General features: G+C 48.2%; 1 protein-coding gene across 1 annotated transcript in view; it reads right to left on the bottom strand.

The window, feature by feature from the left end:
* Window positions 1-17,019: 17,019 nt before the first annotated feature.
* The window catches only part of HSP90B1 (heat shock protein 90 beta family member 1), a 35,224-nt gene continuing 25,511 nt past the window's right edge, over window positions 17,020-26,732 (bottom strand). The window contains exons 14-18 of the mRNA XM_069228996.1: window positions 26,339-26,475; window positions 24,771-24,849; window positions 24,527-24,682; window positions 24,187-24,315; window positions 17,020-17,500 (exon numbers count right to left, since the gene is read on the bottom strand). Of these exons, the coding sequence (XP_069085097.1) occupies window positions 17,471-17,500; window positions 24,187-24,315; window positions 24,527-24,682; window positions 24,771-24,849; window positions 26,339-26,475 (531 nt within the window). The 3' untranslated portion in view covers window positions 17,020-17,470. The remainder of the gene's footprint in view (window positions 17,501-24,186; window positions 24,316-24,526; window positions 24,683-24,770; window positions 24,850-26,338; window positions 26,476-26,732) is intronic.

Raw genomic sequence — 26,732 nt, 5'->3', positions numbered from 1 at the left:
ATACTGGTGCTCCCCTATAAGTCCCTGGTATATAGTACACAGGATATTGGGGCACCAAGGGTCCCCATGGACTGCAGCATGTATTATGCCACCCACGGGAAGCCCATGCAAAGTGTATCTGCAGGCCTGCCATTGCAGCCTACGTGAAAGGGTGCATGCACCCATTTCACTATAGGTCACTGAGGTCACCCCTATGGTAGGCCCTCCTAACCCAGAGGATAGGGCGCAGGTACCAGTGTGTGAGGGCACCCCTGTATGAGCAGAGGTGCCCCCACAAATTCCTGCTCCACTTTCCTGGACTTCGTGAGTGCAGGGACGCCATTTTACTTTAGTGCTGGACATAGGTCATACCTATGTCGACCTACATAGCGGTAACCCTGAACCTAGGCATGTTTGGTATCGAACATTTCGGAATCATACCCCCCAATACTGTTGCCAGTATTGGTTATATTATTCAAGCACTCTGGGGGGTCCTTATCGAACCCCCAGCATTGCTCCTACCAGCTTTCTGGGGTCTTCCGTACAGCCCACGCTTCTGCCATTCCTCAGACAGGTTTCTGCCCTCCTGCTTGACCATGTCAAGCCCAGGAATGCAAAACAAAGGATTTCCTGGGGTGGGGTGGGGGGCAGTAGTATCACCCTCTCCCTTTGGAAATAGGTGTTACATGGCTTGGGAGGAGTAGGCTCCCCAAGCCACTGGTATGCTTTGAAGGGCACATTTGGTGCCCTACTTGCATAAACCAGTCTGCACCGGTTTAGGGGCCCCCAGTCCCTGCTCTGGTGCAAAACTGGACAATGGTAAAGGGTGTGACCACTCCCCTGTCCATCACCACCCCAGGGGTTGTGCTCAGAGCTCCTCCAGAGGGTCCCTCGATTCGGCCATCTTGAATCCAAGGTGAGCAGATACCTCTGGGAGCATCGGAGTGGCCAGGTCAGGCAGGTGACGATAGGTGTCATCTCTAGGTGACCAATCCCCTTACAGGGCTATTTAGAGTCTTCCTCTTGGGTGGGTCCTCAGATTCAACTTGCAAGACTCCAACAGGAATCCTTTGCAATGCTTGTAGGAAGCTAGCCTGGTGTGTGGTGGGTACCTAAGGTACTTACAGGTCCAGGTATCCTCTATTAGTGTAGGCAGTGTCTAGAAGCCAAGCTCTCTAGAGGTAGCTGTGGATGAGCAGCCAAAGCTTATCTCGGAGATATGCAAAGTTCATGCAATACCAATGTAGTCACAGCACTTAAACATGAAAGAATACAGTCAGTGTTGCAAAAATAAAAGTACTTTATTATGGTAACACCACCAAAATTACTATAGAGGCAATACTCCCTTAGGAGGTAAGTAATACACAAGTTATATACACTGGTTGTCAGAAATAGGCATACAAATAGAAAACAGTGCAAATAGTGTAAACCACAATAGAGAGTAGTGGCTCTAGGGGGAGCACAAACCAGATACAAAAAAAAAATAAAAAAAATATGGAATGCAAGAGTGTCACCCCCACCCAGGTAAGTGGAGTGTTTAGAGGGTCGCTGCGGGTACCAGGAAAGCACAAAGGTAAGTACCACAACACCCCCCAGCGACCAGGAAAGCAGGAGTAAATTGCTAGAATTTTCCCAGAACACCCACGTAGAAGAAAAGAGAATTACAAAACCCAGAGATGACTGCAAGAAACCAACGGTGGATTCCAAAAGAGGGGACCAAGTCCAGAAGGGACAGCAGAGTCCAGGGGGGAAGGAGCCCCTACCCAGCAAGCAGAGGATCACTCTAGTTGGTTGACTATGAGGAAGAAGAGTCAGCACTGGACTCGGAGTTGAGGTCCTGGGGGATGCAGGTGATGTCCCACACTGGAAGGAAGATTGCAGTCGAGTTTGTCCGGATTCCAATGACCAGATGGTCAGAAGTCGAAGTAAGGGATGCAGAGGAATCCTACTGCAATCTTGCAGCCAAATCTGAGGAAGCACCCAAAAGAGACCCTAAATAGCCTTGAAAGGTGGGGGGGGGGGGGAGGAGGGGAAATTGGTCACCTAGCTGGATGACCACCCATCAGGAGGGGGCTCTGAAGTCACCTGCCTGAACTGGCCACTCAAATGCTCCCAAAGTTCCCTGCCAACCTTGGATAAAAGATGGCAAAACCCAGAGACCCTCTGGGTACCCCCATCCTGGGCCGGTGATGGACAGGGTAGTGGTCACTCTCCTTTCCATTGTCCAGTTTCATGCCAGAGCAGGGACTGGAGGTCCCTGAACTGGTGTAGACTGGTTTATGCACAGAGGGCACCAAATGTGCTCTTCGAAGCATACCAGTGACTTCCCCTCCCAAGCCATGTAACACCTATTTTCAAAGGAAGAGGGTGTTACACCCCTCTCCCAAAGGAAATCCATTGTTCTGCCCTCCTGGGCTTAAGCTGGTCTGTCTGAGGTGCACAGCTGGGGCTGCCTGGAAAACCTCATAAGGCTGTAGGAACAATGCAGGGGTTGGGGGGGGTCCTCTAAGGAGCCCCTAGAGTGCATGGACCCATACAACCAATACTTGCAAAAGTATTGGGGTAGGATTCCAACATGCTTGATACCAGAAATGCCTAGGTTCGGAGTTACCATTATGTAGCTGGACATTAGTTATCTATGTCCAGTACACATGTAAAGTGGAATCCAGCTCTTACAAAGTCCAGGAAAATGGGTCTGCCGTTTGTGGGGTACCCTCACACACAGGTACATGCACCCTGCCCTCTGGACTAAGAGGGTCTACCACAGGGGTGACATTGTGACCTGGTGCAGTGAGCTATAGTCAAAACTGGTGCATGCACCAGGTTCACGCAGACTGCAATGGCAGGCGTGCAGAATTCTTTGCATGGGCTCCCTATGGGTGGCAAAATAGCTGCTGCAACGACTGGCTGCGTGGATCCTGCATCATGGATGGTGGTCTTGAGTGATCCCTTGGTCCTCTCTGCTAGCTGTCCAACTTTAGTGAAGGCAAGCTCTTGCCTTATCACGCAGGAAGGTACCCCTGTGCACAGCATCTCTTGCAGCTACCAAGGTTTGTTGGGATCTTCAGGCTCTGTGTAGCCCCAGCACTCTTCCCTGCAATGCACAGCCTTCTGCATGCTTATCCTGCAACGTGGGACCTCTCCTGAGGTGTGCTGAGTAGGCCTCTGCAATTCCTAGGCTCCTCGCCTGTGGGGCTACCTCCTCTTCCTTGGACTCTGCATTGCTGAGGGTTTGCATGGAACTCTTCCCGGCAACTGCATTATCCAGAAACTATCTGCTCCAGTGCTGCATTGCTTACCGTCTTCCGTCCCACTGACCAACTCCTGCATCCACAGATGGGTGGGTAGTGGCTTCTGCCACCCCAACTAGAAATGGACTTGGCCCCTTTCATTTCCAGGTCTTCCTCTTCAGGATCCACCTTTGATTTTTAGCAGTCATGTCTGGGTCTTGCAATATCCTTCTCTAAAGTCCTTTGGGTTGAACCAGTAACTTACCTCTTTTTTCCTGTCACAAGGGGGGCACTCTAGTACTTACCTTTAGGATTTTCCAGTACCTCTAGATTCCCTCTGCCACTTCCTTGGGTGGGGACCAGACCTTTGCATTCCACCTTTAGTATATGATAGTCTCTCCCCCTAGGCCTTCAGTATTGCCCATTGCTTTTCACTGTTTACTATTGCTTTGCCTATTTCTGATTACTACTATACATGCAATAGTGAGTTTACTTACCTCCTATTGGAGAACTGATTATTAAGTTAGTATGTGTCACTAAAATAAAGTATATTTTAGTAACACTGTGGTTCTTTCATGTGTGCAAGTGCTGTGTGACTACAGTGGCATTGCATGAGCTCTGCATGTCTCCTAGCTAAGCCTTGGCTGCTCATCCACAGCTACCTCCAGGGAGCCTGGCTTCTAGACAATACCTACACTTCACTAATAAAAGGATACCCGACTTTGTGGAGCTCCTTCTCTTCGTAACTGAATATACAAATTTTGGACTATTTCGAACAGTTGTTCAGGTGAGTGCCAGTGCTCTTCCTAAGTTGGCATAAGTAGGCTCACTCAAGCCTGACAGAATAACCCAGCAGTATAAGGATTGGAGAAGGAAAGCCTTTACCAGTCTCCTTAATACTAGGTTCAATTTCTGGCTGAAGTTTTCAGCCTTCGCTCCCTCCGAGGCAGACAAAATAGGTTATCAGTTTCATTGCTTAATGCCTACTGTGCTGAGCCAAGAAGCTTAAACACACCTACACTAAGTTATGAAGTGCTACATAAATAAGGCAATAATGCATGGACATTGTTGCAGTACATATCAGTTTGCTGGATTTAATTTCAGTGGCATTTTTCTCTTATATTCTTATATCCTCTGCATTCAGAAAATGAAGATTTGGCAATGAAGGGACAATTTTTTTTTTTTTTTTAAAGCAACACGTGACGCTTTGAAGTCTCCAATTTGTAGTAGAGGTTATAGTCTGCACTCAGGGCTATCTTTCCTTTGTTGAGTCTCAAGAATAATAGTTACCTCTATGTCTGCTTTCAGTCTTTTTGGAAATTAGGAATTTTTAAGACACAGAAATGGTGGCATCATATTTGCTTACTGTCTAGGCCAATACATTTGATTGTTTTCAGCTATGGAAGTTGCCAGTTTATCATGGACCAACACTGTAGTGTTGGTCATGTTAAACCTAATCAATATGTGAACTGAGTTGACACATTTTTTTTTTTTTTTTTATAAAGATTTTTTATTCATTTTATCTGAATGGAACAGCATAAACAAGTTACAACAGTAAAAGAGTAAGGAAACAAAAAAAAAACAAAAAAAGGGTGATATCAACAGTTACCGACAAATTGACACAATCTTTGAGATATACCATCTTCTGCATATTAAGTGTTCCTCTTAGTGGTCTAAATGACTTTAATAATCTTAATGGCCCTGTCCAGTTCCTTTTGGTCTCGGATGTGGATTATAGTCTGGGTTTGGTCCCACCACTCGAGTGCGGGGTTGCAGTCTTCGCTGCCACCTTATTTGTTAGGGTTCCACTTCGTCATCACACCACCCTTTGTGGGTTTGGTCCCTCTTTTATCACTAATCGGGGTTTGTAGCCAGCTACGTCCCTTCTCCCAGGGTTAAACGGTTTGCCCAGGGAGTCTCTGGGGGTTCTGCTCTAATAAGTTATTCAACTGTCTAGTTGACTGTCCCAGTTCCCCCATATTTTGTTGTATTTGTCTGGGCATCCCCTCACTTCATATATCAGCTTTTCACATCTTGCGCACCAGTCCATTCCTCGTCTCCATTTGGCGAGGGTCGGAGCTTTTGCTGCCTTCCATTCTGACATGATGTCCCTCTTCGCCACCAAACACTCTCCCCCTCGGAAAGTGCGGTTCGCTCTGCCCAGCCCCATTCCGTCCATGGCCCCCAACAAAATCGGGATCGGGGACGCCTCTATCCTAGATTGTAGGGTTTCTGAGATCTCTCCCAGGACTATCCCCCAGTATGACTCTATAACTGGACAGGCCCAGATCATATGGATGAAGTCAGCGCCTGTCTGAAGGCAGCGGGGGCACTCATCTGTGGGGCAGAGGTTAGCTTGATGGAGCCTTTTAGGGGTAAGGTAGGCTTGTGTGTAAGTAGAGGGTTTGTAGCGCTTGAAATCGTGTAGATATGGCCAGTGTTCGGGGTGCTGCCAGTGCGTCTCTCCAGTCTAGTTCTTCGAAGGGGCCCACCCAACCCTCCCATTTCCGGCGAAGCTTCTCAAGGGGGGAGAGGTGTTTGTTAGGATGACTCGATATATTTGGGAGATCCCTCCTTTATTTATGTGTCCCATCATTACCTTTGCTTCAAGAGGGCTATGTTCTGGAATGTTGTCCCCCGGTTGCAGGTGTACTGATAGGGCGTGCCTTAGTTGAAGGTACTTGTGGAATTGGGTTTTATTCAGATCATGTGACCTCTGAAGTTCCTCAAAAGTTCGGATTTGTGAGTCTCCCCAGACATCCCCCAGCGTGGATATCCCTATGTTGTCCCACTTCCGTGTAGCAGAGCTTCCAGCGCGATCGAAAGAGAAATGCTCAGCATTTCTCTTTCGATCACGTGGGGGAGGCCCGGAGGGGCTTCAAAGGGAGGGGGGGGGGGGGGGTCAAATTTATTTTAGGCCATTTCTGCCCCCCTAGGGGCAGAAACCTTTAGGCGCCAGGGCAATTTTTTTTTTGTGTGGTTTTTTTTTTTTTTTTTTTTTTTTTTTAGAGATGGGGAGCGACGCATTAGGCAAGGGTCGCTCCCCTGGGGGGCAAATTGTATTTAGACCATTTCTGCCCCCCTTGGAGGCAGATTGGCCGATTGTAGGTCAATCTGCCCCCAAGGGGGGCAGAAACCACTAGGCACCAGGGATCTTTTTTTTGCGCCGTCACGCAAGGGGAGCGACCTTGCAGGCAAGGGTCGCTCCCCGGGGGGGGGTTGGGGGGGGCAAATTTATTTTAGGCCATTTCTGCCCCCCCTGGGGGCAGATCGGCCTATTGGTATTAGGCCGATCTGCCCCCGGGGGGGCAGAAACCTCTAGGCACCAGGGCAAATTGTTTTTTTTGTGGGTTTTTTTTGTTTGTTTGTTTTTGTAGAGATGGGGAGCGACCCATTAGGCAAGGGTCGCTCCCCTGGGGGGCAAATTGTATTTAGACCATTTCTGCCCCCCTTGGGGGCAGATTGGCCGATTGTAGGTCAATCTGCCCCAAGGGGGGCAGAAACCACTAGGCACCGGGGATTTTTTTTTTGGCACCAATGTCACGCAAGGGGGGGGCGACCCCATAGGCAAGGGTCACTCCCAGGGGGGCAGGGGGGGTGGGGGACACATTTATTTTAGGCCATTTCTGCCCCCCCTGGGCCCGGCTGAGCTAGAGGCCAAAATCCACAGGTAGGCACTGTTTTCTATGAAAAAATGTGATGTGTCCACGTTGTGTTTTGGGCCATTTCCTGTCGCGGGCGCTAGGCCTACCCACACCAGTGAGGTATCATTTTTATCGGGAGACTTGGGGGAACGCTAGGTGGAAGGAAATTTGTGGCTCCTCTCAGATTCCAGAACTTTCTGTCACTGAAATGTGAGGAAAACATGTTTTTTTAGCCAAATTTTGAGGTTTGCAAAGGATTCTGGGTAACAGAACCTGGTCAGAGCCCCACAATTCACCCCATCTTGGATTCCCCTGGGTTTCTAGTTTTCATAAATGCGCTGGTTTGCTAGGTTTCCCCAGGTGCCGGCTGAGCTAGAGGCCAAAATCCACAGGTAGGCCCTGTTTTCTATGAAAAAATGTGATGTGTCCAGGTTGTGTTTTGGGCCATTTCCTGTCGCGGGCGCTAGGCCTACCCACACAAGTGAGGTATCATTTTTTTATCGGGAGACTTGGGGGAACGCTGGGAGGAAGGAAATTTGTGGCTCCTCTTAGATTCCAGAACTTTCTGTCACCGAAATGTGAGGAACATGTGTTTTTTTAGCCAAATTTTGAGGTTTGCAAAGGATTCTGGGTAACAGAACCTGGTCCGAGCCCCGTAAGTCACCCCTCCTTGGATTCCCCTCGGTCTCTAGTTTTCAGAAATGCACAGGTTTGGTAGGTTTCCCTAGGTGCCGGCTGAGCTAGAGGCCAAACTCTACAGGTAGGCACTTCGCAAAAAACACCTCTGTTTTTTTCCAAAATTTAGGATGTGTCCACGTTGCGCTTTGGGGTGTTTCCTGTCGCCGGCACTAGGCCTACCCACACAAGTGAGGTATCATTTTTATCGGGAGACTTGGGGGAACGCTGGGTGGAAGGAAATTTGTAGCTCCTCTCAGATTCCAGAACTTTCTGACACAGAAATGTGAGGAACATGTGTTTTTTTAGCCAAATTTTGAGGTTTGCAAAGGATTCTGGGTAACAGAACCTGGTCCGAGCCCCGCAAGTCACCCCTCCTTGGATTCCCCTAGGTCTCTAGTTTTCAGAACTGCACAGGTTTGGTAGGTTTCCCTAGGTGCCGGCTGAGCTAGAGGCCAAAATCTACAGGTAGGCACTTCGCAAAAAACACCTCTGTTTTTTTCCAAAATTTAGGATGTGTCCACGTTGCTCTTTGGGGTGTTTCCTGTCGCCGGCGCTAGGCCTACCCACGCAAGTGAGGTATCATTTTTATCGGGAGACTTGGGGGAACGCTGGGTGGAAGGAAATTTGTAGCTCCACTCAGATTCCAGAACTTTCTGCCACAGAAATGTGAGGAACATGTGTTTTTTTTAGCCAAATTTTGAGGTTTGCAAAGGATTCTGGGTAACAGAACCTGGTCCGAGCCCCGCAAGTCACCCCTCCTTGGATTCCCCTAGGTCTCTAGTTTTCAGAAATGCACAGGTTTGGTAGGTTTCCCTAGGTGCCGGCTGAGCTAGAGGCCAAAATCTACAGGTAGGCACTTCGCAAAAAACACCTGTTTTTTTCCAAAATTTAGGATGTGTCCACGTTGCGCTTTGGGGTGTTTCCTGTCGCCGGCACTAGGCCTACCCACACAAGTGAGGTATCATTTTTATCGGGAGACTTGGGGCAACGCTGGGTGGAAGGAAATTTGTGGCTCCTCTCAGATTCCAGAACTTTCAGACACAGAAATGTGAGGAACATGTGTTTTTTTAGCCACATTTTGAGGTTTGCAAAGGATTCTGGGTAACAGAACCTGGTCCGAGCCCCGCAAGTCACCCCTCCTTGGATTCCCCTAGGTCTCTAGTTTTCAGAAATGCACAGGTTTGGTAGGTTTCCCTAGGTGCCGGCTGAGCTAGAGGCCAAAATCTACAGGTAGGCACTTCGCAAAAATCACCTCTGTTGTCTTCCAAAAATTTGGATGTGTCCACGTTGCGCTTTGGGGCGTTTCCTGTTGCGGGCGCTAGGCCTACCCACACAAGTGAGGTATCATTTTTATCGGGAGACTTGGGGGAACGCTGGGTGAAAGGAAATTTGTGGCTCCTCTCAGATTCCAGATCTTTCTGCCACAGAAATGTGAGGAACATGTGTTTTTTTTAGCCAAATTTTGAGGTTTGCAAAGGATTCTGGGTAACAGAACCTGGTCCGAGCCCCGCAAGTCACCCCTCCTTGGATTCCCCTAGGTCTCTAGTTTTCAGAAATGCACAGGTTTGGTAGGTTTCCCTAGGTGCCGGCTGAGCTAGAGGCCAAAATCTACAGGTAGGCACTTCGCAAAAAACACCTCTGTTGTCTTCCAAAAATTTGGATGTGTCCACGTTGCGCTTTGGGGTGTTTCCTGTCGCGGGCGCTAGGCCTACCCACACAAGTGAGGTATCATTTTTATCGGGAGACTTGGGGGAACATAGATTAGCAAAACAAGTGTTATTGCCCCTTGTCTTTCTCTACATTTTTTCCTTCCAAATATAGGAGTGTGTAAAAAAGACATCTATTTGAGAAAAGCCCTGTAATTCACATGCTAGTATGGTCACCCCGGAATTCAGAGATGTGCAAATAACCCCTGCTCCTCAACACCTTATCTTGTGCCCTTTTTGGAAATACAAAGGTTTTCTTGATAGCAATTTTTTACTCTTTATATTTCAGCAAATGAATTGCTGTATACCCGTTATAGAATGAAAACGCACGTCAGGGTGCAGCTCATTTATTGGCTCTGGGTTCCTCGGGTTCTTGATGAACCTACAAGCCCTATATATCCCCGCAACCAGAGGAGTCCAGCAGACGTAACGGTATATTGCTTTCCATAATCTGACATTGCAGGGAAAAGTTAGAGTAAAACGTAGAGAAACATTTATGTTTTTTTCACCTAAATTTCAATATTTTTCTTTTGTTATTTTCTGTAGGAAACCCTTGTAGGATCTACACAAATGACCCCTTGCTGAATTCAGAATTTTGTCTAGGTTTCAGAAATGTTTAGGTTTCTGGGATCCAGCATTTGTTTCATGCCCATTTCTGTCACTGACTGGAAGGAGGCTGAAAGCACAAAAAATGGCAAAAATGGGGTATGTCCCAGAAAAATGACAAAATTGTGTTGAAAAATTGGGTTTTCTGATTCAAGTCTGCCTGTTCCTGAAAGCTGGGAAGCTGCTGAGTTTAGCACCGCAAACCCTTTGTTGATGCCATTTTCAGGGGAAAAACCACAAGCCTTCTTCTGCAGCCACTTTTTCCAATTTTTTTGAAAAAAACAAAATTTTCCCTGTATTTTGGCCAATTTCTTTGCCTCTTTCAGGGGAACCCACAAAGTCTGGGTACCTCCAGAATCCCTAGGATGTTGGAAAAAAAAGGACGCAAATTTGGCTTGGTTAGCTTATGTGGACAAAAAGTTATGCAGGCCTAAGCGCGAACTGCCCCAAATAGGCAAAAAAAGGCCTGGCACAGGAGGGGGAAAAGGCCTGGAAGCGAAGTGGTTAAACAATGCGGTTCTTCCCAGTATGTTGAGTGGTAAATCTCGCCAGCGTTGAAGATCCTTTTTGGTCTTTTTAAGAAGTGGTGTGATATTAAGCTCCCACGTTAGTTCGGGAAGCAGCACTATATGAACTCCTAGATATTTGAAACTGTTACGACGGATTGGGATGTTTTCCTGCCAGTTTATGCAATCTCTAGAGGGGTGTAGGGGGGTCAGCAAGGATTTACTAGGATTTAGGGTTAGACCCAAAGCTTGTGAGAAGAGTTCCAGGAGTTCCAAGACACGGGGGCCACTCGTCCCTGGGTTGGAGAGGTAGAGGAGAACGTTGTCAGCGTACAATGCTACACGGTCTTCCGGGCTCTCTGGCCATGTCCAGCCCGTCACCAGTGGGTCCTCTCTGACCATTGTGGCCAACGGTTCGATTGATAGGGCGAAGAGCAGCGGGGACAGCAGGCATCCTTGCCGTGTCCCTCGACGGATGGGGAATGGACCGGATATCCCCGTATCTTTTAGAGTTCAGCCGGAAAGCCGTCCGGTCCGGGTGTTTTACCCGATGTCAGGGCAGCTATGGCCGTTGTAATTTCGGCTAGGTTTATGGCTTCATCTAGGCTCATCCTGGTCGTATGCGAGATACTAGGGAGAGTAATATCGTTCAAGAGCGGGGACTCCCTTTCAGCTAGCGGGCGATGACGCACCGCATATAACTTAGCGTAATAGGAGGCAAAGCTCCTCGCAATTCCACTAGGGGTTCTCTCAACCAAGCCTGTCTCATCCACCACCTCAGGGACAACTCTGTTGGCCAAGGGGCTCGAGGCCAGCCAATGCAGGAGTTTGCCGTTTTTATCACCCCATCCATAGACACGGGCCGCCAATGCCCTCCAAGCGTGTTTCGCGGCTTCAAGTACTGTCTGCTTTATTTCCTCCCTAGTTGCAGTTAGGCGTCTCAGAACTGAAGCTGATGTGGCAGTGGTCATAGATCTTTCCAGAGCAAGGGCCCTTATCTCGAGGGCTGTCACTCGCTGGTCCAGAGCTCTCTCTCGGGCGCGAATGCGATGCTTCGCGTAGCCTCTAAGTGTGGCTTTACATGACGCCCAGATCGTGCCCGGAGATTGAACTGAGCCCACATTGTGATCAAAATATTGGGTAAGGTGCTCCCTTATTTCAGAGGTGTAATCCTCGTCCTGTAAATACCATGCATTCATGCGCCATGTAGGGTTGCGCTCCCCAAACGGATGCGTATTGGGGAGTGATCGGAGATTCCTCGGGCCAATTTCTCTGCGCCAGTGACTCTAGAGATGTCCATTGCGGGCATGAACACCATGTCAATTCTTGCCTGAGAGTGGTGAGCCGCCGAGGTGTGGGTGTATTGTCTTGTCCTAGGGTGCCATGTCCTCCATACCTCACAGAGTCCCATTTTAGTAGCCCATCCGTTTAAACTGGATGCTCTCCCAGTTCTGACAGGACCAGAAACATCTAGGTTGGGGTCTAAGACAGAGTTAAAATCTCCCCCTATGAGTGTGAGTCCCTGTGGGAGATCAGTGAGCGTCCGGCGTAGTTTTAACAAGAAGCTGTCAAAACCAACTTGGGTGGTGGTGGTGGGGGGGGGGTCGGGGGGGGGGGGGGGGTATGTACAGACGAAGTTAATTGTCGATCCGTGTAGTGTTCCAGTCACCGCTACGAATCTACCCTGCGGGTCTGATGTGGTAGAGGTGATTACTATTGGAAGTGAGCGATGAAGTAGGATGGCCACCCCCCCTGGAACCTCTAGTGAATCCTGCATGGAAAACCTTGTCAAAACCCCCTCGCGCTAGGAAGGGGCATTTGGTTCCAAGTAGGTGGGTCTCCTGCAGAAGGACCACCTTAGGGGCGTATCTGCGCAGCGTGCTATACACTGCAGATCTTTTGATCCTATCTAGAAGGCCGTTAACATTCCAAGACAGGATCTGTGTCAGTGGGGGACCAGTTTGTGCCATATCTGCGTGGTGGGGATTACAGGACTTGACCTGGGACCCAGAGATGGGCATATTGACTGAGGAGAGTTTATACAATAGGTGTCGGTGTTGTTACGGTAACTTATCTTAACCACTATGCTAAGCCCCAACATGAGCTTTAAACATCCCAACCTCCCCCCACCCCATACTTCTACCCTTGAAGCATCTGTCGCCCTAGAGCCCAACTGGGGCAATACAGTCGTATAGACTGCCATTGAGTGGAGTGGTGGACCCCTCCTGTGTGTCGGATCAGTTGCAATTAGTTAGTGCGAAGCCCCCACCTTTGGTAAAGTGCCTAGGGTGTACAACAAGTTTGGAAAATTAGTGTCACCTTGTCTCATTGATGTGGGGCGGTATCCGAGGTTACCGGTAGGTCCAAGCGAGCCGGAGCTCGGTACACACGGGGGCAACATCAACCAAGTTCAGGGGGACTGGCTCAAACGATCCTCTAGTATGTCCTCTCCCCCAGCTCGGTCTCTTGGGCAGTCAGTCGGGTCTCCCCCTGGCGAGGGATTTCGGTTAAGATGGGGTTCCTCTTCTACTCGGTGGCTGGGGCTTCCAGGCCTACCCCGCCTGGACCTGGTTCGCTTCCGACCCCTTCTTGTGTTCATCCGGGTAATTGGTTGTGTCCCACCCGAATTCCTGGGCGGGCCGGTTGGGCCCCGTCGGTTTCCCAAGCCCTCCTCCGTCAGCCAGTCCCATGCCTGCTCGGGTGACTCGAAGATGTGCGCCTTGCCCGCTAGGATTACCTTCAGGCGCGCCGGGAAGAGGAGCATGTATGTGAGCTGCATCGCTCTCAGTTTCGGTTTCACTTGTTCATATGAGCGGCGTTTAGTTTGGACTTCACGGGTGTAGTCCAGGAAGACCAAGAGTCTCTGGTTGTCCCAAAGGAGGTTGGGGGTGCGTCTGGCTTCTCTGAGGATGGCATCTCGATCTTTAGAGTTGAAGAAGCGTGCAATCATTAGTCTTCGGGGGCCCCCCGGTGGGGGTCTCGGGGCCAAGGCCCTGTGTGCTCGCTCTATTGCAAACCACGGCGAGAGAGAGTTCTCCGGCATCCAGGATTTAATCCATGCTTCTAGGAATTCGGCAGGCTTGCCATCCTCCGCTCCCTCTTGTACGCCTACGAAGCGCAGGTTGTTGCGTCTGGAGCGGTTCTCGGCATCTTCGGCTCTGCGGTGGAGTTCTCCAGTCCGCTTCTGCAGCTGGGCCACTTTAGTTCTTAGATCCGCCAGGTCGTCTTCGGTTTGCGGGACACGGGCCTCCACCTCTCTGATGCGACCCACAGCATTTCTAAGGTCTTGCCTCACAAGGCCCATCTCTTCTCTCACCTCCCCAATTTTGGATTCCACTGCCCGCTGTGAGGTTTGAATCGCAAGTAGGATGGTGCTGACCCCTTCTGCGGTCTGGTCAGAGGACGCGGTGTCACCTCCGGTCCGGGGAGCCGCCGGCGTGGTAAATTGGTCTATTTTCTGTTGGGATGCTTGCGTTTGCTTGGAGGCTCTGTCTTTCCCCATGTTGCCTATTCTGTGCAGTTACGCCTTTATGTGGGTGAAGTTCAGTTGTCTCGAGGGTTTTCGCGCCTCTTCTTTTCGGGGCCGCTTCGGATCTATGTGATCATCTGTGGGGGGGGGGGGGGGGGGGGGGGACATGGTCAGCAGGGGGGTTCGTTAGTCAGTTGGTTCCATCCAGGAACATTGGGTTTCACGCTAGCCCATTGGGGGGGGGGGGGGGGGGGGAAGAGGGCTGACCAGATTACAGCCCGGCAGCCCCCAGACCATGCTGGGGGGGGGGGGTGGTTCCGGTCCTCCCTCCTCGATTGGAAGTCAAGGGCCCTGGCGTTCTTTTGGTCTTCTTGAGCACCTCGGACTCTCCTTGGCCAGCCCTCTAGTTCTCTTCGCGCCTCCAGAGGGTAGCGCCCCGCGGCCAGCCCCAGGCACTTGACGTCTTACTCGGTGCAGGCCACAAGGCGGGCCCCTCCAGCGCCTCGGCCTCCTCCTCCCTGTCCCCGCCTGGGAGGGCACGGGTCCTCTCACGACTTTGTTTCTCCCACGCGGGCCCATGCCGGTTGGGGCTCGCCCATCCGCGCACCCAGGTCTCCCTTGGTTTTCAGGACCTTTTACATTTGCGTGGTCCCTCGCGGTGGGCCTCAAACGTTTCCTCTCCTTCCCTTCGCTTGCTGCAGGTTCTCTGTATGATCGCCTGCCTCTATTAGTCCCTCAGTCAACGTCCCGGGACTTGTGAGCACTCCGTTCTTCAGACCGCACCCGCCCGGGCCAGCAACTCTGCTCCCACTAGTCTCCCCTCAGCTTTAGGGGTCCCGGCCCAGGGCTCTTCCGCTCTTACCTCCCGGTCACTGGATCTTCTCCTACCGCAGCGTTCTGTTGCCTCTAGAGTGGGGCCTCGGGTGCCCGTTCCTCCGAGTCTCAAGCTCTCACCCGTTCTCAGGCGCTCCGACCACAGAGCTCCACGGCGCGGCGCCGCTGTCTTCTTTTGTGGATCCTCGCGGCCTCTGACAGCCGTGGTTCCCACTAGGCACGCTGGAGGGGGAGGGTACCTCTCTCCTCGTTGCTCTGTTGGTCCCAGGAGCTCCTGGCCGGTAATGCTCGTCCACCCGCGAGGGCGTGCTCCGGTCCGGAGTGCCAGATGCCTCCTCTGCCGCGCGGCCCGGGGTCCGCGTCAGCCTCTGCCCCCCGCGCTGATTCGGCGTCCTCGGGTCTCGGACCCGGACCTACAGGGTTCGGAAAGGACCCTCTGCCCCTGAATCTCAGTTGAAGACTCGAGGGGGTCAGTTATGGTGGCAGGATTCGGGCGGATGACGAAGGAGTCCCGAGCACTCTTAGAGTGCGACCGCCATCTTGACGCCCGTGACCATGCCTCGAGTTGACACATTTAACACCATGTTTAGTCATGTTGGTACTTAAAGTGTTTGCAAAAGCAATGTTTTACAAGTAGAATCATCGTACTATAAAAACCTAGATATCCGACTCCGTTAGAAGAACTTCACCCTAGTATTATCAAACCAGAGGTCACGGTGGGTTGCAGCTCCAGCAATGCCCTGTCAGGGCAACGCTGGGTGCAGTGCTGAGAAGTGACCTTCAGCCTAGCACAGCTTGTCACTTCCCAGACATGCTGCGATCGAGAACAGCAGAGCATGAGATCTACCTTAGAAATCTCGCCAACATAGGCTTGCATTTTATTGCTTCTGCTACATTTAGCATATCATCTAGAAATGGCTTTAGGGCAGGTGTGTTACTACACTGCTATCCCACACGGGCCGAGGGGAAGCAAGGGGACTTGTGAGAACTGGGATTGTCTAGTGGAAAGGACGCAGAGGAGGCACAAAGGGAACAGGAACTCAAGGAAGAGGAGGTCCAATCAGAAAGACCACGAGACGCAGAAAGCGCTGTGGAACCAAACAAGATAACGCCACAGGGATGATGGTCAGCCAAGCCTAAGGTATCAGACTCTAAGCACAAAACCCCATACATTAATGTTAAAGGTTGACGCGCCAAAACAATGCCGAAAGAGCTGCACGGGTGCAAGAGAAATGGCACAGCTGGAGGCAAACTCAACACCAGCCTCGATCTTGAGGGTAATCAAAGACCTGAGAGAGAAAGAGCGCATTTGGGAAGACTGGAAGAAAAAAAAAAAAAAAAAGAAGAAAAAAAAAAAAAGTGTAGGCAACCAAGTCAAACCGAAATCTCAAGGTAGATAAAGTGGTGCCTCAAGGCCAGTAGAAATCCAGAAGACTTGTCTAGCAGGATTGGACACCAATTGGTGGTGGGGTGGTTTGGGAAGGGGGTGGGGGGAGGATGCGTGACTACTGACTGGAACCTATTTGGCTGGGGGTGAAGGGACAGCACCCCATACCACCCTTTGTGCTCTGCAAGGCACTTTATCACAGACTAGGCCAGATGCTTGTGCAGCCCCTTCTGTAATACAGATAGCACAGGCGCACAAGCAGCGCAAGCAACATTTTTATAGAGGCAAACACGTCCTTAGGAGGATCATTGAAAGTGCACTACAAAAAAAGCAGACATCCCCCCCTTGCAGGTGGGTGCAGTAACTCACTGCACCTGCCTGCAAGGTGATCTCTCCCGTCTTCAAAGTATAGGCAGGTGAAACCTGCACAGAGAAACCGAGCACCTTTGAAGCAGCATCTCTGCTTTTCACCGACTGTTGTGCCCCAGCCATGAGGGCAGTGCATTCATCAGAAGGCTAACTGTCCCCAATGATCTGTTTATTAGGTGCGCAGTAGTGCAAATATAAATAAGAGTGCCCACATTTGTACTATGGTCCCTGGTTTTGAGGGACAAATGCTGTTACAATCTTTCCAAAACATTTGTCATCGGCCTTAAATTCGGGGAGAAATTTAAGTCCTCTCTAAAAAAAATGATATAAGTGCCACCAATGTGTAGAACTGGTCAGAGGGCGGTGTCACTGCAATGACACACATCTAATTAGCTAAACTTCGAAAACGTTTGCTAGAATGGAGGGGTGGGATGTCTGATCCAGCCGCTAGATGGCATGATGAGTACAGCAGTTTCAACACGTTTCACAAGAACTTCTCGCAAGGCAGAGCGCACAGGCTGGCCACTTAAGTACAATGAATGCCCAATTAATATTTTAAATGGTTGCTCCTCTGCAGCGTCCTCCCCCGAATGCCACAAAGACGCTCTCAGTACAAAAGACCAAACTTTATTTCATGAATGCTACAGTGGTGGAAGTTACAAAATAATCAGTCGACATGAATTCACAAACTGCCTTGAACACCTTACATATCGCATTCATACTAAAACAAACACATAAGTCCGGTTTCCAGTGTCTGCGTCAACTTGTGATGGAAATGACTGCAATGCCTTTAAAATACTAGTGCTGTTCACAAGAAGGCTCTGTAAATCCTAAAATGACGGTTGTAGTGGAACAGCATAACGAAACAAGTGTGGTGTTTTCGAACATTTATTTGTTCACGACTGGATTTTACATCATAAATAGTACAAATTTACATTCTGGTGGAATGTTGAACTTAAAAAAAAATCCTTGCCCATCCCAACATTTTACACTGAAACAGTATCCATAGACCCCCACCCCCTCCCCCCAGGACACTCAAATTTCCAACGGCGAGTTCAGCAATTACAATTCATCCTTCACATCTGTGGATTCCTGTTAAAAACGAAGAGAAAAAAAACATATCAAAAAGGTTACCAGCAATAAAAATCAATTACAAGTAGCCAGGGTGTTAAAATGATTAACATAAGCCGAAAGGCTACTAAGGAGACCACCTTTTATAAAATATTTTAATGTGCCAACACTGTATTTGACTGCTATGACTTTAGACTGTAAATACACTGCAGAATGACATGGAAAACTACGATACAGTAACTCTATTTTCTATAAGGGGTCAAGAGAAAACAAAACACAAAGGAAGTGGCGCTTCTATGAGCATCGTTTGGAGATTGTACTATATTCTCTGCAGAAAAGATATTTCATAGTCCCGCACATACAGACATAGTGGCTAACAATATAGAGATTGTCAGGATCGAGAATATATTGCAAAAAAGTGAAATTATCCACAATCCTATGGCAACACCCCATTACAGGCAGAAGCATAGGACTGAATTTCAGAATCCATGAAATGTTAAATTGAAAAGATTAGGGATTGTATACATTGCAGTTTACTTTTGGTACCCAAGGCAGAACTTAAGTGCACCAAATTTCTCGGATATAAAATTAAGCACTCAGATGACCATGCTTTGAGAAAGGGGGGGGGGGGGAGGGGGGGGGGGAAGAGGAGGAGATGTAAGAGCACAAAATGTTTGGGGCCGAGTAATGAAAATGTCACTTACCCAGTGTACATCTGTTCGTGGCATCAGTCGCAGTAGATTCGCATGTTTTGCAATAGCTCGCCATCTGGTGTTGGGCCGGAGTGTTACAAGTTGTTTTTCTTCGAAGAAGTCTTTCGAGTCACGGGACCGAGTGACTCCTCCTTTTGTCTCCATTGCGCATGGGCGTCGACTCCATCTTCGATTGTTTTCCCCCGCAGAGGGTGAGGTAGGAGTTGAATTGTAGTAATAGTGCCCATGCAATGGAGTGATTAAGTATGCACCTATTTAAGGTTGAGATGATACATATATAAATAGTTGAAGGTAACTTCCAAACTGCTACAGGCTCCCGGGGAGGCGGGTGGGCACATGCGAATCTACTGCGACTGATGCCACGAACAGATGTACACTGGGTAAGTGACATTTTCAGTTCAATGGCATCCGTCGCTGTAGATACGCATGTTTTGCATAGACTAGTAAGCAGTTATCTCCCCAAAAGCGGTGGATCAGCCTGTAGGAGTGGAAGTAGTCTGAAATAATGTTCTTAATACGGCTTGACCTACTGTGGCTTGTGCGGATAACACGTCTACACAGTAGTGCTTGGTGAATGTGTGAGGCGTAGACCATGTGGCGGCCTTACATTTCTTGCATTGGGATGTTTCCTAGAAAGGCCATGGTAGCACCTTTCTTTCTGGTTGAGTGTGCCCTTGGTGTAATGGGCAGCTGTCGTTTAGCTTTAAGGTAGCAGATTTGGATGCATTTAACTATCCATCTGGCTATACCTTGTTTTGATATTGGGTTTCCTGCATGAGGTTTTTGAAATGCAATAAATAGTTGTTTAGTCTTTCTGATGTTTTTTGTTCTGTCAATGTAATACATCAATGCTCTTTTGACATCTAATGTATGTAGTGCCCTTTCAGCTACGGTATCTGGCTGTGGAAAGAACACTGGAAGTTCCACTGTTTGATTTAGATGGAACGGTGAAATAACCTTTGGCAAAAATTTAGGATTGGTCCTTAGGACGACCTTATTCTTGTGTAGTTGTATAAAAGGTTCCTGTATTGTAAACGCCTGAATCTCGCTTACTCTTCTTAGGGAAGTACTGGCGATGAGAAATTCCACCTTCCAGGTTAGGAACTGTATTTCGCAGGAGTGCATGGGTTCAAAAGGTGGACCCATAAGTCTAGTTCGGACAACATTTAGGTTCCATGAAGGAACAGGTGGTGTTCTTGGTGGTATAATTCTCCTAAGGCCCTCCATGAATGCTTTAATGACTGGTATTTTATATAGGGAAGTTGAATAGGTAGTCTGCAGGTATGCAGATATTGCTGCAAGGTGTATTTTAATGGAAGAGAAAGCCAGGTTAGATTTTTGTAAGTGAAGCAAGTAACCCACTACATGTTCTGGAGTGGTGTGTAATGGTTGTATTTGATTAATATGGAAGTAGCAAACAAACCTCTTCCATTTACTTGCATAGCAGTGCCTGGTGGATGGCCTTCTGGCTTGTTTTATGACTTCCATACATTCTTGGGTAAATTGTAAGTGCCCGAATTCTAGGATTTCAGGAGCCAGATTGCTAGATTCAGCAATGCTGGATTTGGGGGTCTGATCTTTTGGTTGTGCTGTGTCAACAGATCTGGCCTGTTGGGCAATTTGATGCAGGGTACTACTGATAGGTCTAGCAGCGTTGTGTACCAGGGTTGCCTTGCCCAAGTTGGTGCTATTAATATGAGTTTGAGTTTGTTTTGACTGAGTTTGTTTACCAGGTAAGGAAGGAGAGGGAGAGGAGGAAAAGCGTAAGCAAATATCCCTGACCAGTTCATCCATAGGGCATTGCCTTGGGACTGTTTGTGTGGGTATCTGGATGCGAAGTTTTGGCATTTTGCGTTCTCCTTTGTCGCAAACAAGTCTATCTGAGGTGTTCCCCAGAGTTTGAAATAAGTGTTCAGAATTTGGGGGTGAATTTCCCATTCGTGGACCTGTTGGTGATCGAGAGAGATTGTCTGCGAGTTGATTTTGGATCCCTGGTATAAATTGTGCTATTAGGCGAATTTGGTTGTGAATTGCCCAACGCCAAATCTTTTGTGCTAGCAGGCTTAACTGCGTGGAGTGCGTCCCCCCCTTGCTTGTTTAGATAATACATTGTTGTCATGTTGTCTGTTTTGACGAGAATGTATTTGTGAACTATTATTGGTTGGAAAGCTTTTAGTGCTTGAAAAACTGCTAGAAGTTCTAGGTGATTTATATGCAGTTTTGTTTGATGTACGTTCCATTGTCCTTGTATGCTGTGTTGATCGAGGTGTGCTCCCCACCCTGTCATGGAAGCATCTGTTATTACGTATTGTGGCACTGGGTCTTGGAAAGGCCGCCCTTTGTTTAAATTTATGTTGTTCCACCACAGAAGCGAGAGGTAAGTTTGGCGGTCTATTAACACCAGATCTAGAAGGTGACCCTGTGCTTGTGACCATTGTGATGCTAGGCACTGTTGTAAGGGCCTCATGTGCAGTCTTGCGTTTGGGACAATGGCTATGCATGAAGACATCATGCCTAGTAGTTGTAGTATCATCTTTGCTTGTATCCTTTGTGTTGGATACATGCGTTGTATGATGGTGTTGAAATTTTGAATTCTTTGTGGACTTGGAGTGGCTACTCCTTTTGATGTGTCTATTATGGCTCCCAGGTTATTGTTGTACCTTGCGCTGCAGAATTTTGGATTTTGTGAAATTGACGGTGAACCCTAGTTTGAAGAGGGTTTGTATGATATGATTTGTGTGATTTGAGCACTCTATTAACGAATGGGCCTTGATTAGCCAGTCGTCTAGATATGGGAACACATGTATTTGCTGCCTTCTTATGTGTGCAGCGACCACCGCTAGACATTTGGTAAAGACTCTTGGTGCGGTTGTTAATCCGAAAGGCAGTACCTTGAATTGGTAATGTATTCCCTTGAATACAAACCTTAGGTATTTCCTGTGCGATGGGTGTATTGGTATATGGAAATAAGCATCCTTGAGGTCTAAAGTTGACATGTAGTCGTGTAGTTTTAGCAATGGCAATACTTCTTGTAGTGTGACCATGTGAAAGTGGTCTGATTTGATGAAAGTGTTCACTACTCTGAGGTCTAGGATTGGTCTCAGCGTTTTGTCCTTCTTTGGTATCAGAAAGTACAGTGAGTAAACTCCTGTGTGTGTGTGTTTGGCACTAATTCGATTGCATTCTTTTGCAATAGTGCCTGCACTTCTATCTCCAGGAGATTGGAATGGTGTGTTGTCAAATTTTGTGCTTTTGGTGGTATGTTTGGAGGGAATTGTAGAAATTCTATGCAATAACCATGTTGGATAATTGCTAGAACCCAAGTGTCTGTAGTGATTTCCTCCCATGCTTTGTAATAATGACCTATTCTTCCCCCCACTGGTGTTGTGTGGAGGGGGTGAGTGACATGTGAGTCACTGTTTAGTAGTAGGGGTTTTGGGGCTCTGAAATCTTCCTCTATTCCTAGGGAATTGCCCTCCTCTATATTGTCCCCGAAAACCTCCTCTATACTGTCCCTGGTAACTGGAGGCTGTTGCTTGTGAGGTGCTGGCTTGTGTGCTCTGACCCCGAAACCCCCCTCGAAAGGGTGTTTTACGGAATGTGCTGTAATTGCCTCTGCTCTGCGGGGAGTAGAGTGCGCCCATGGCTTTGGCAGTGTCCGTATCTTTGAGTTTCTCAATCGCTGTGTCCACTTCTGGACCGAACAGTTCTTTTTCGTTAAGGCATATTGAGAACTGCTTGTTGAATCTCCGGTTTAAATCCAGACGTTCGGAGCCATGCATGCCTTCTGATAGTTACAGATGTATTAATTGTCCGTGCAGCTGTATCTGCAGCGTCCATGGAGGAGCGGATCTGGTTGTTGGAAATGGTCTGTCCCTCCTCAACCACTTGTTTTGCCCTATTTTGTAAGTCCTTGGGCAGATGTTCAATGAGATGTTGCATCTCGTCCCAGTGGGCTCTGTCATAGCGCGCAAGTAGTGCCTGGGAGTTCGCGATGCGCCACTGGTTTGCAGCTTGTGCTGAGACTCTTACCAGCTGCATCGAACTTGCGGCTTTCTTTATCTGGGGGTGGTGCATCTCCAGATGTGTGGGAGTTGGCCCTTTTCCTAGCTGCTCCTACAACGACAGAGTCTGGTGGCAGCTGTGTAGTGATGAAAACCGGGTCTGTAGGAGGCGCCTTACTTTTTTTTCCACCCTTGGTGTGATAGCCCTACTTTTGACCGGCTCCTTAAAGATGTCTTTTGCGTGCCGGAGCATACCAGGGAGCATAGGCAGGCTTTGGTATGAGCTGTGGGTGGAGGAGAGTGTTGAATAAAAAAAATCATCCTCGACCTGTTCTGAGTGGAGGCTTACGTTGTGAAATTGTGCTGCTCTAGCCACTACTTCAGAATACGCGGTGCTGTCCTCTGGTGGAGATGGCTTCGTAGGGTATGCCTCCGGACTGTTATCCGACACTGGGGCGTCGTATAGGTCCCATGCGTCTTGATCTTGGTCACCCTGGCTTATGGTGGTGTGAGCTGGGGCGTGTGATGGAGTTTGTGCTGGTGAGACGTTAATCACGGGCGGAGGAGAGGGCGGTGGGGTAACTCTTTTCACCACTTTTGGTTGTGGTGTCTGTTCAGTTTGGAACTCTAACCTTCTCTTTCTTCTAATGGGGGGAAGGGTGCTTATTTTTCCTGTCCCTTGCTGTATGAAAATACGCTTTTGCGTATGGTCCACATCAGTTGATTGTAGCTCTTCCTCAAACCTATGCTTTTGCATTTGGGAGGTTAGCGAGTGCTCTTCTGTATAAGAGCCTGAAGCTGGGTCGCTTGCAGTTTGTTTCGGCACCGAAACCCTGTCTGCGTGTTTTTTCGGCTCAGAGGTGACTTTTTTCTTTTTCGGGGCCGAAACCTCTCGGCGTCGATCTTCTTCGGTGCCACTGTCTCGGCATCGAGCCATGTCCACACCGGCATCTCGGTGTCGAGGCTGGTCTCCAGCACTTTCTCGGTCCCGAGAAGGCTGCGTGCCGGTGTCTCGACCGGAGTCGGACGATCTCGGCACGGTTTGGTCCTTTTTCGGTGCAGACGGCCGGTCACCGAATTTATGGGTGGAGCCATGGCCTGATGGCAGTGGCGTCCCCTGGGCCTTGTAAATCTTCCTCTGTGTGGTTTTCGACGTCTTACTCACGGTTTGTGTATTGTCGAATCCTTCGGAGTCCGATTCTTGGATCGAGAAGGTACCTTCCTCTTCTTGTTCCTCGAACTCTCGGTGGGCTGTCGGCGCGGACGCCATCTGAAGTCTTCTGGCTCGACGGTCTCGGAGTGTTTTTCGGGACCGGAACGCACGACAGGCCTCGCAGGTGTCTTCACTGTGCTCAGGTGACAGGCACAGGTTACAGACCAAGTGTTGGTCTGTATAGGGGTATTTATTGTGGCATTTGGGGCAGAAACGGAACGGGGTCCGTTCCATCGGCGTTCTTCAGCACGCGGTCGGGCCGACCAGGCCCCGACGGGGGGATTGAAAAACTACCCCGAAGGGCACCGGAGATCTTCGATGCGGTGTTGAATCTAACTACGCCGAACGCAACAATACCGACGAAAATCTTCCGAAATTAGCTATCTTTCCGTTCCAAAACTCGGAGCGACAGGAACACGTCTGAACCCGATGGCGGAAAAAAAACAATCGAAGATGGAGTCGACGCCCATGCGCAATGGAGACAAAAGGAGGAGTCACTCGGTCCCGTGACTCGAAAGACTTCTTCGAAGAAAAACAACTTGTAACACTCCGGCCCAACACCAGATGGCGAGCTATTGCAAAACATGCGTATCTACAGCGACAGATGCCATCGAACACTGGATTATGAACATTTGCTACAAACCGCTTACAATCACCAAGGGCCAGATGTATCAAAGGGTTTTACCAATTATGTGTCTATGGGAAAACACTTTAGTACATGAGACCCCAAAAGCTTTATGGCCTTATGTAATAGCCAGATAATAGCTCGACGCTGACCTGTGTGTCTGTCTTTTCGGGTTTGGAGTCTGTCTGTTCATCACCATCTGCTTCCATGTCCAATTCTTCTTCATCTGGTTCTCCATCATCTGCAGGCTCTTCTGGTTCCTCTTCAGGCTCCTCCTCAACCTACCAAAGGTTACAGCACACATGTTACTTACATAAAATGTAGTTCAGTTGGCATGTTATGGCTCTATGTAGACAAACAATCCAGTGCTAAACAGAATAAATTGACAGTACCAGTTTGCATAATGCTGCTAACTGGTGAGCTTAGGAGCATGAGCCACGCTTAGATTAGAATTGCCTTTCCAGCCACTACCACATTCCTCTCACTACTTACCTTTGCATTAAGGTCTATGTTTAAGCTGAGCCGAAGCATTCTTTCAATTCGATCTCCATATTCTTTGCTGTCTTGCAACTGATAGCCAGATCTTATTGTTGCAGTTTCAAAGAGGACCACGGCAAGGTCGGATACAGTCTGGTCATCTTCATTTTCCTGATTAAACAGAATTAGTAAATTAAATTATCAAACAGCACATAGTGGAGTAAGACAAAAGTGTGAATTTACATTTCTTTGCCCTCACCTTGACTCGTCTGAGCATATCCTTGATTAGTGGATGTCTAGGATTCACTTCAAAAGTCTTCTTCTGGCTAGCATAGTAACTTGAAAAAATAAAAACAGAAGTGGTTACATAGTGCAACACTGGAAAATAATGCGCTTTAAACATGAATGCAGCTCTGAATAAACTATTAATTTATTTTTACCACTCATATGATACTAGCAAAGACAAATTATATATAAATGAGCATAACCGTCAGCACACTGATACTAAGAGCAACAAACTAATTCATACCTTACATAGGTTGAAGGTTCCCCAAACAAAATCTTAGCCCACAAAGTCTATTAGTGGCACTCAATCCTGTAAAAATATTTACAATCTGCTTTTCAAAAACAGACGCAAGATAAAACCTCTTCTACAACTGAAACAGATTCTAACCCAAATCTCTCGTTCTCGGCACACTGCTAGGGTTGCCATTATAAAGGCTTGCCCTTGATGTAATATTTACTGAGGTTGTCCTAGATGTTGAGAGGTGCTGAAATAAAGATGAAAGGATCAAGCCAAAGCCAGGTTCACCGAATATCAACTCCTTCATTAGGCTACATGAGTAGTGGCAAGGTCTTGCACGTTTTCAAAATGGTAGACTAAAACCAGGAAATGTTTAAACATGTAAACCGAGGATTTTTTCCTAGAAGGGCCTGCAATGCATCAAGTGAAGATTGTTCCTAGGTTGCAAACCATTCATTAGTCATGAGGACTAGATGGACACCGGAATTAAGACAAGAGTCCTTTAACTATAAAATACCAAGACCACCAACAGTCAGAGCTTCCCTAGGTTTGGTGGGTGGCTACATTCACTCAATATTACCATGTCCACAAACATGAAGCATCCAAGGTGGATTGCACAGATGTTGAATCCACGGGAGGAAAAAGTATGGTAACCCATAAGGCACACAAGGGCAAAGAAGCATAGCTTTTTAAATCTCTATAGAGGAGTTTCATCCCAACACACCTACCTATGTTAATTTACTAACTAATTTAGATGATTTGTAGCTTTACAAGACAACACATTAAGGGGCACATTTATAAGCCCCTAGCTCCACCTTAGCATTTTTTTATGGTAATGTGGCCCAACGAGGCCAAAATCCTCACGCCGCATTTACAAAGTGTTGCGATGCATGCATTGAGCCACTTTGTAACCCTTTGCCCTACATTATGCCTGGCACCAGGCATAATGTATGCCAAGGGGGTGTTCCCAGTTAGGGGGGCTGAAACTAATGGCACATCATTTTGTATAGCACTTTTAACGCCTACTCAGAGCAGGTGTTAAAGGGGGCTTCCATTATTTATAATGGGCCCCTATGTACTCTGCATGAGTAGTGGCAAACTCCTTCACAGTACATCAATAGCGTCATGAAAAATGTTGCCATTGCCCCCTATCCTGCATCATATTTTAAATGCACTGCACACATGCTGGTGGTGGTGGGGAGGAAGAGTGGGTTTTCGGTAAAGGGCAAAAAAGAAAAAAAAAATCCTTAAAATGCCCCGCAGTTTATTATCCCAGTGGATGCAAAGAGAAACGTCATACTTACTTCGTGGATATGTCCTTCCCAGTCTGGTAAGCCTGTGCTTTCATGATGCGTTCCATGTTTCCAGACCATCCATATTGACTTGCCACAAGAGCACAGGGAGAGTCAGTTAAGCGCTGGGAAAGGATGGCTTTTTCAATCTAAAAAATAAAAGACAAAAGACCACTTTAAAAACAGGCAGTAACCAAGTACTCACATTCTCAATGAGGTTACATTTTCTCAACTCTTGCTTCTGGAGTCCATCCGTTCTCTAGTGGAAGATTAATGCAGTTACGAAAAACAGAAATACTACACCACGGACTGGTTAGCACGAGATACATCTGAGCTAACAATTTCCATATTGATCAGTTCAAAAATCACAAGTACAAAGTGCAGTACACGTGGCTAGAGTCAGTCT

This window comes from Pleurodeles waltl, chromosome 4_1 (assembly GCF_031143425.1).
Source record: "Pleurodeles waltl isolate 20211129_DDA chromosome 4_1, aPleWal1.hap1.20221129, whole genome shotgun sequence".
Lineage (NCBI taxonomy): Eukaryota > Metazoa > Chordata > Amphibia > Caudata > Salamandridae > Pleurodeles > Pleurodeles waltl.
Note: the sequence above shows the minus strand (reverse complement) of the source record. Positions and strands in the feature narration are given on the sequence as shown.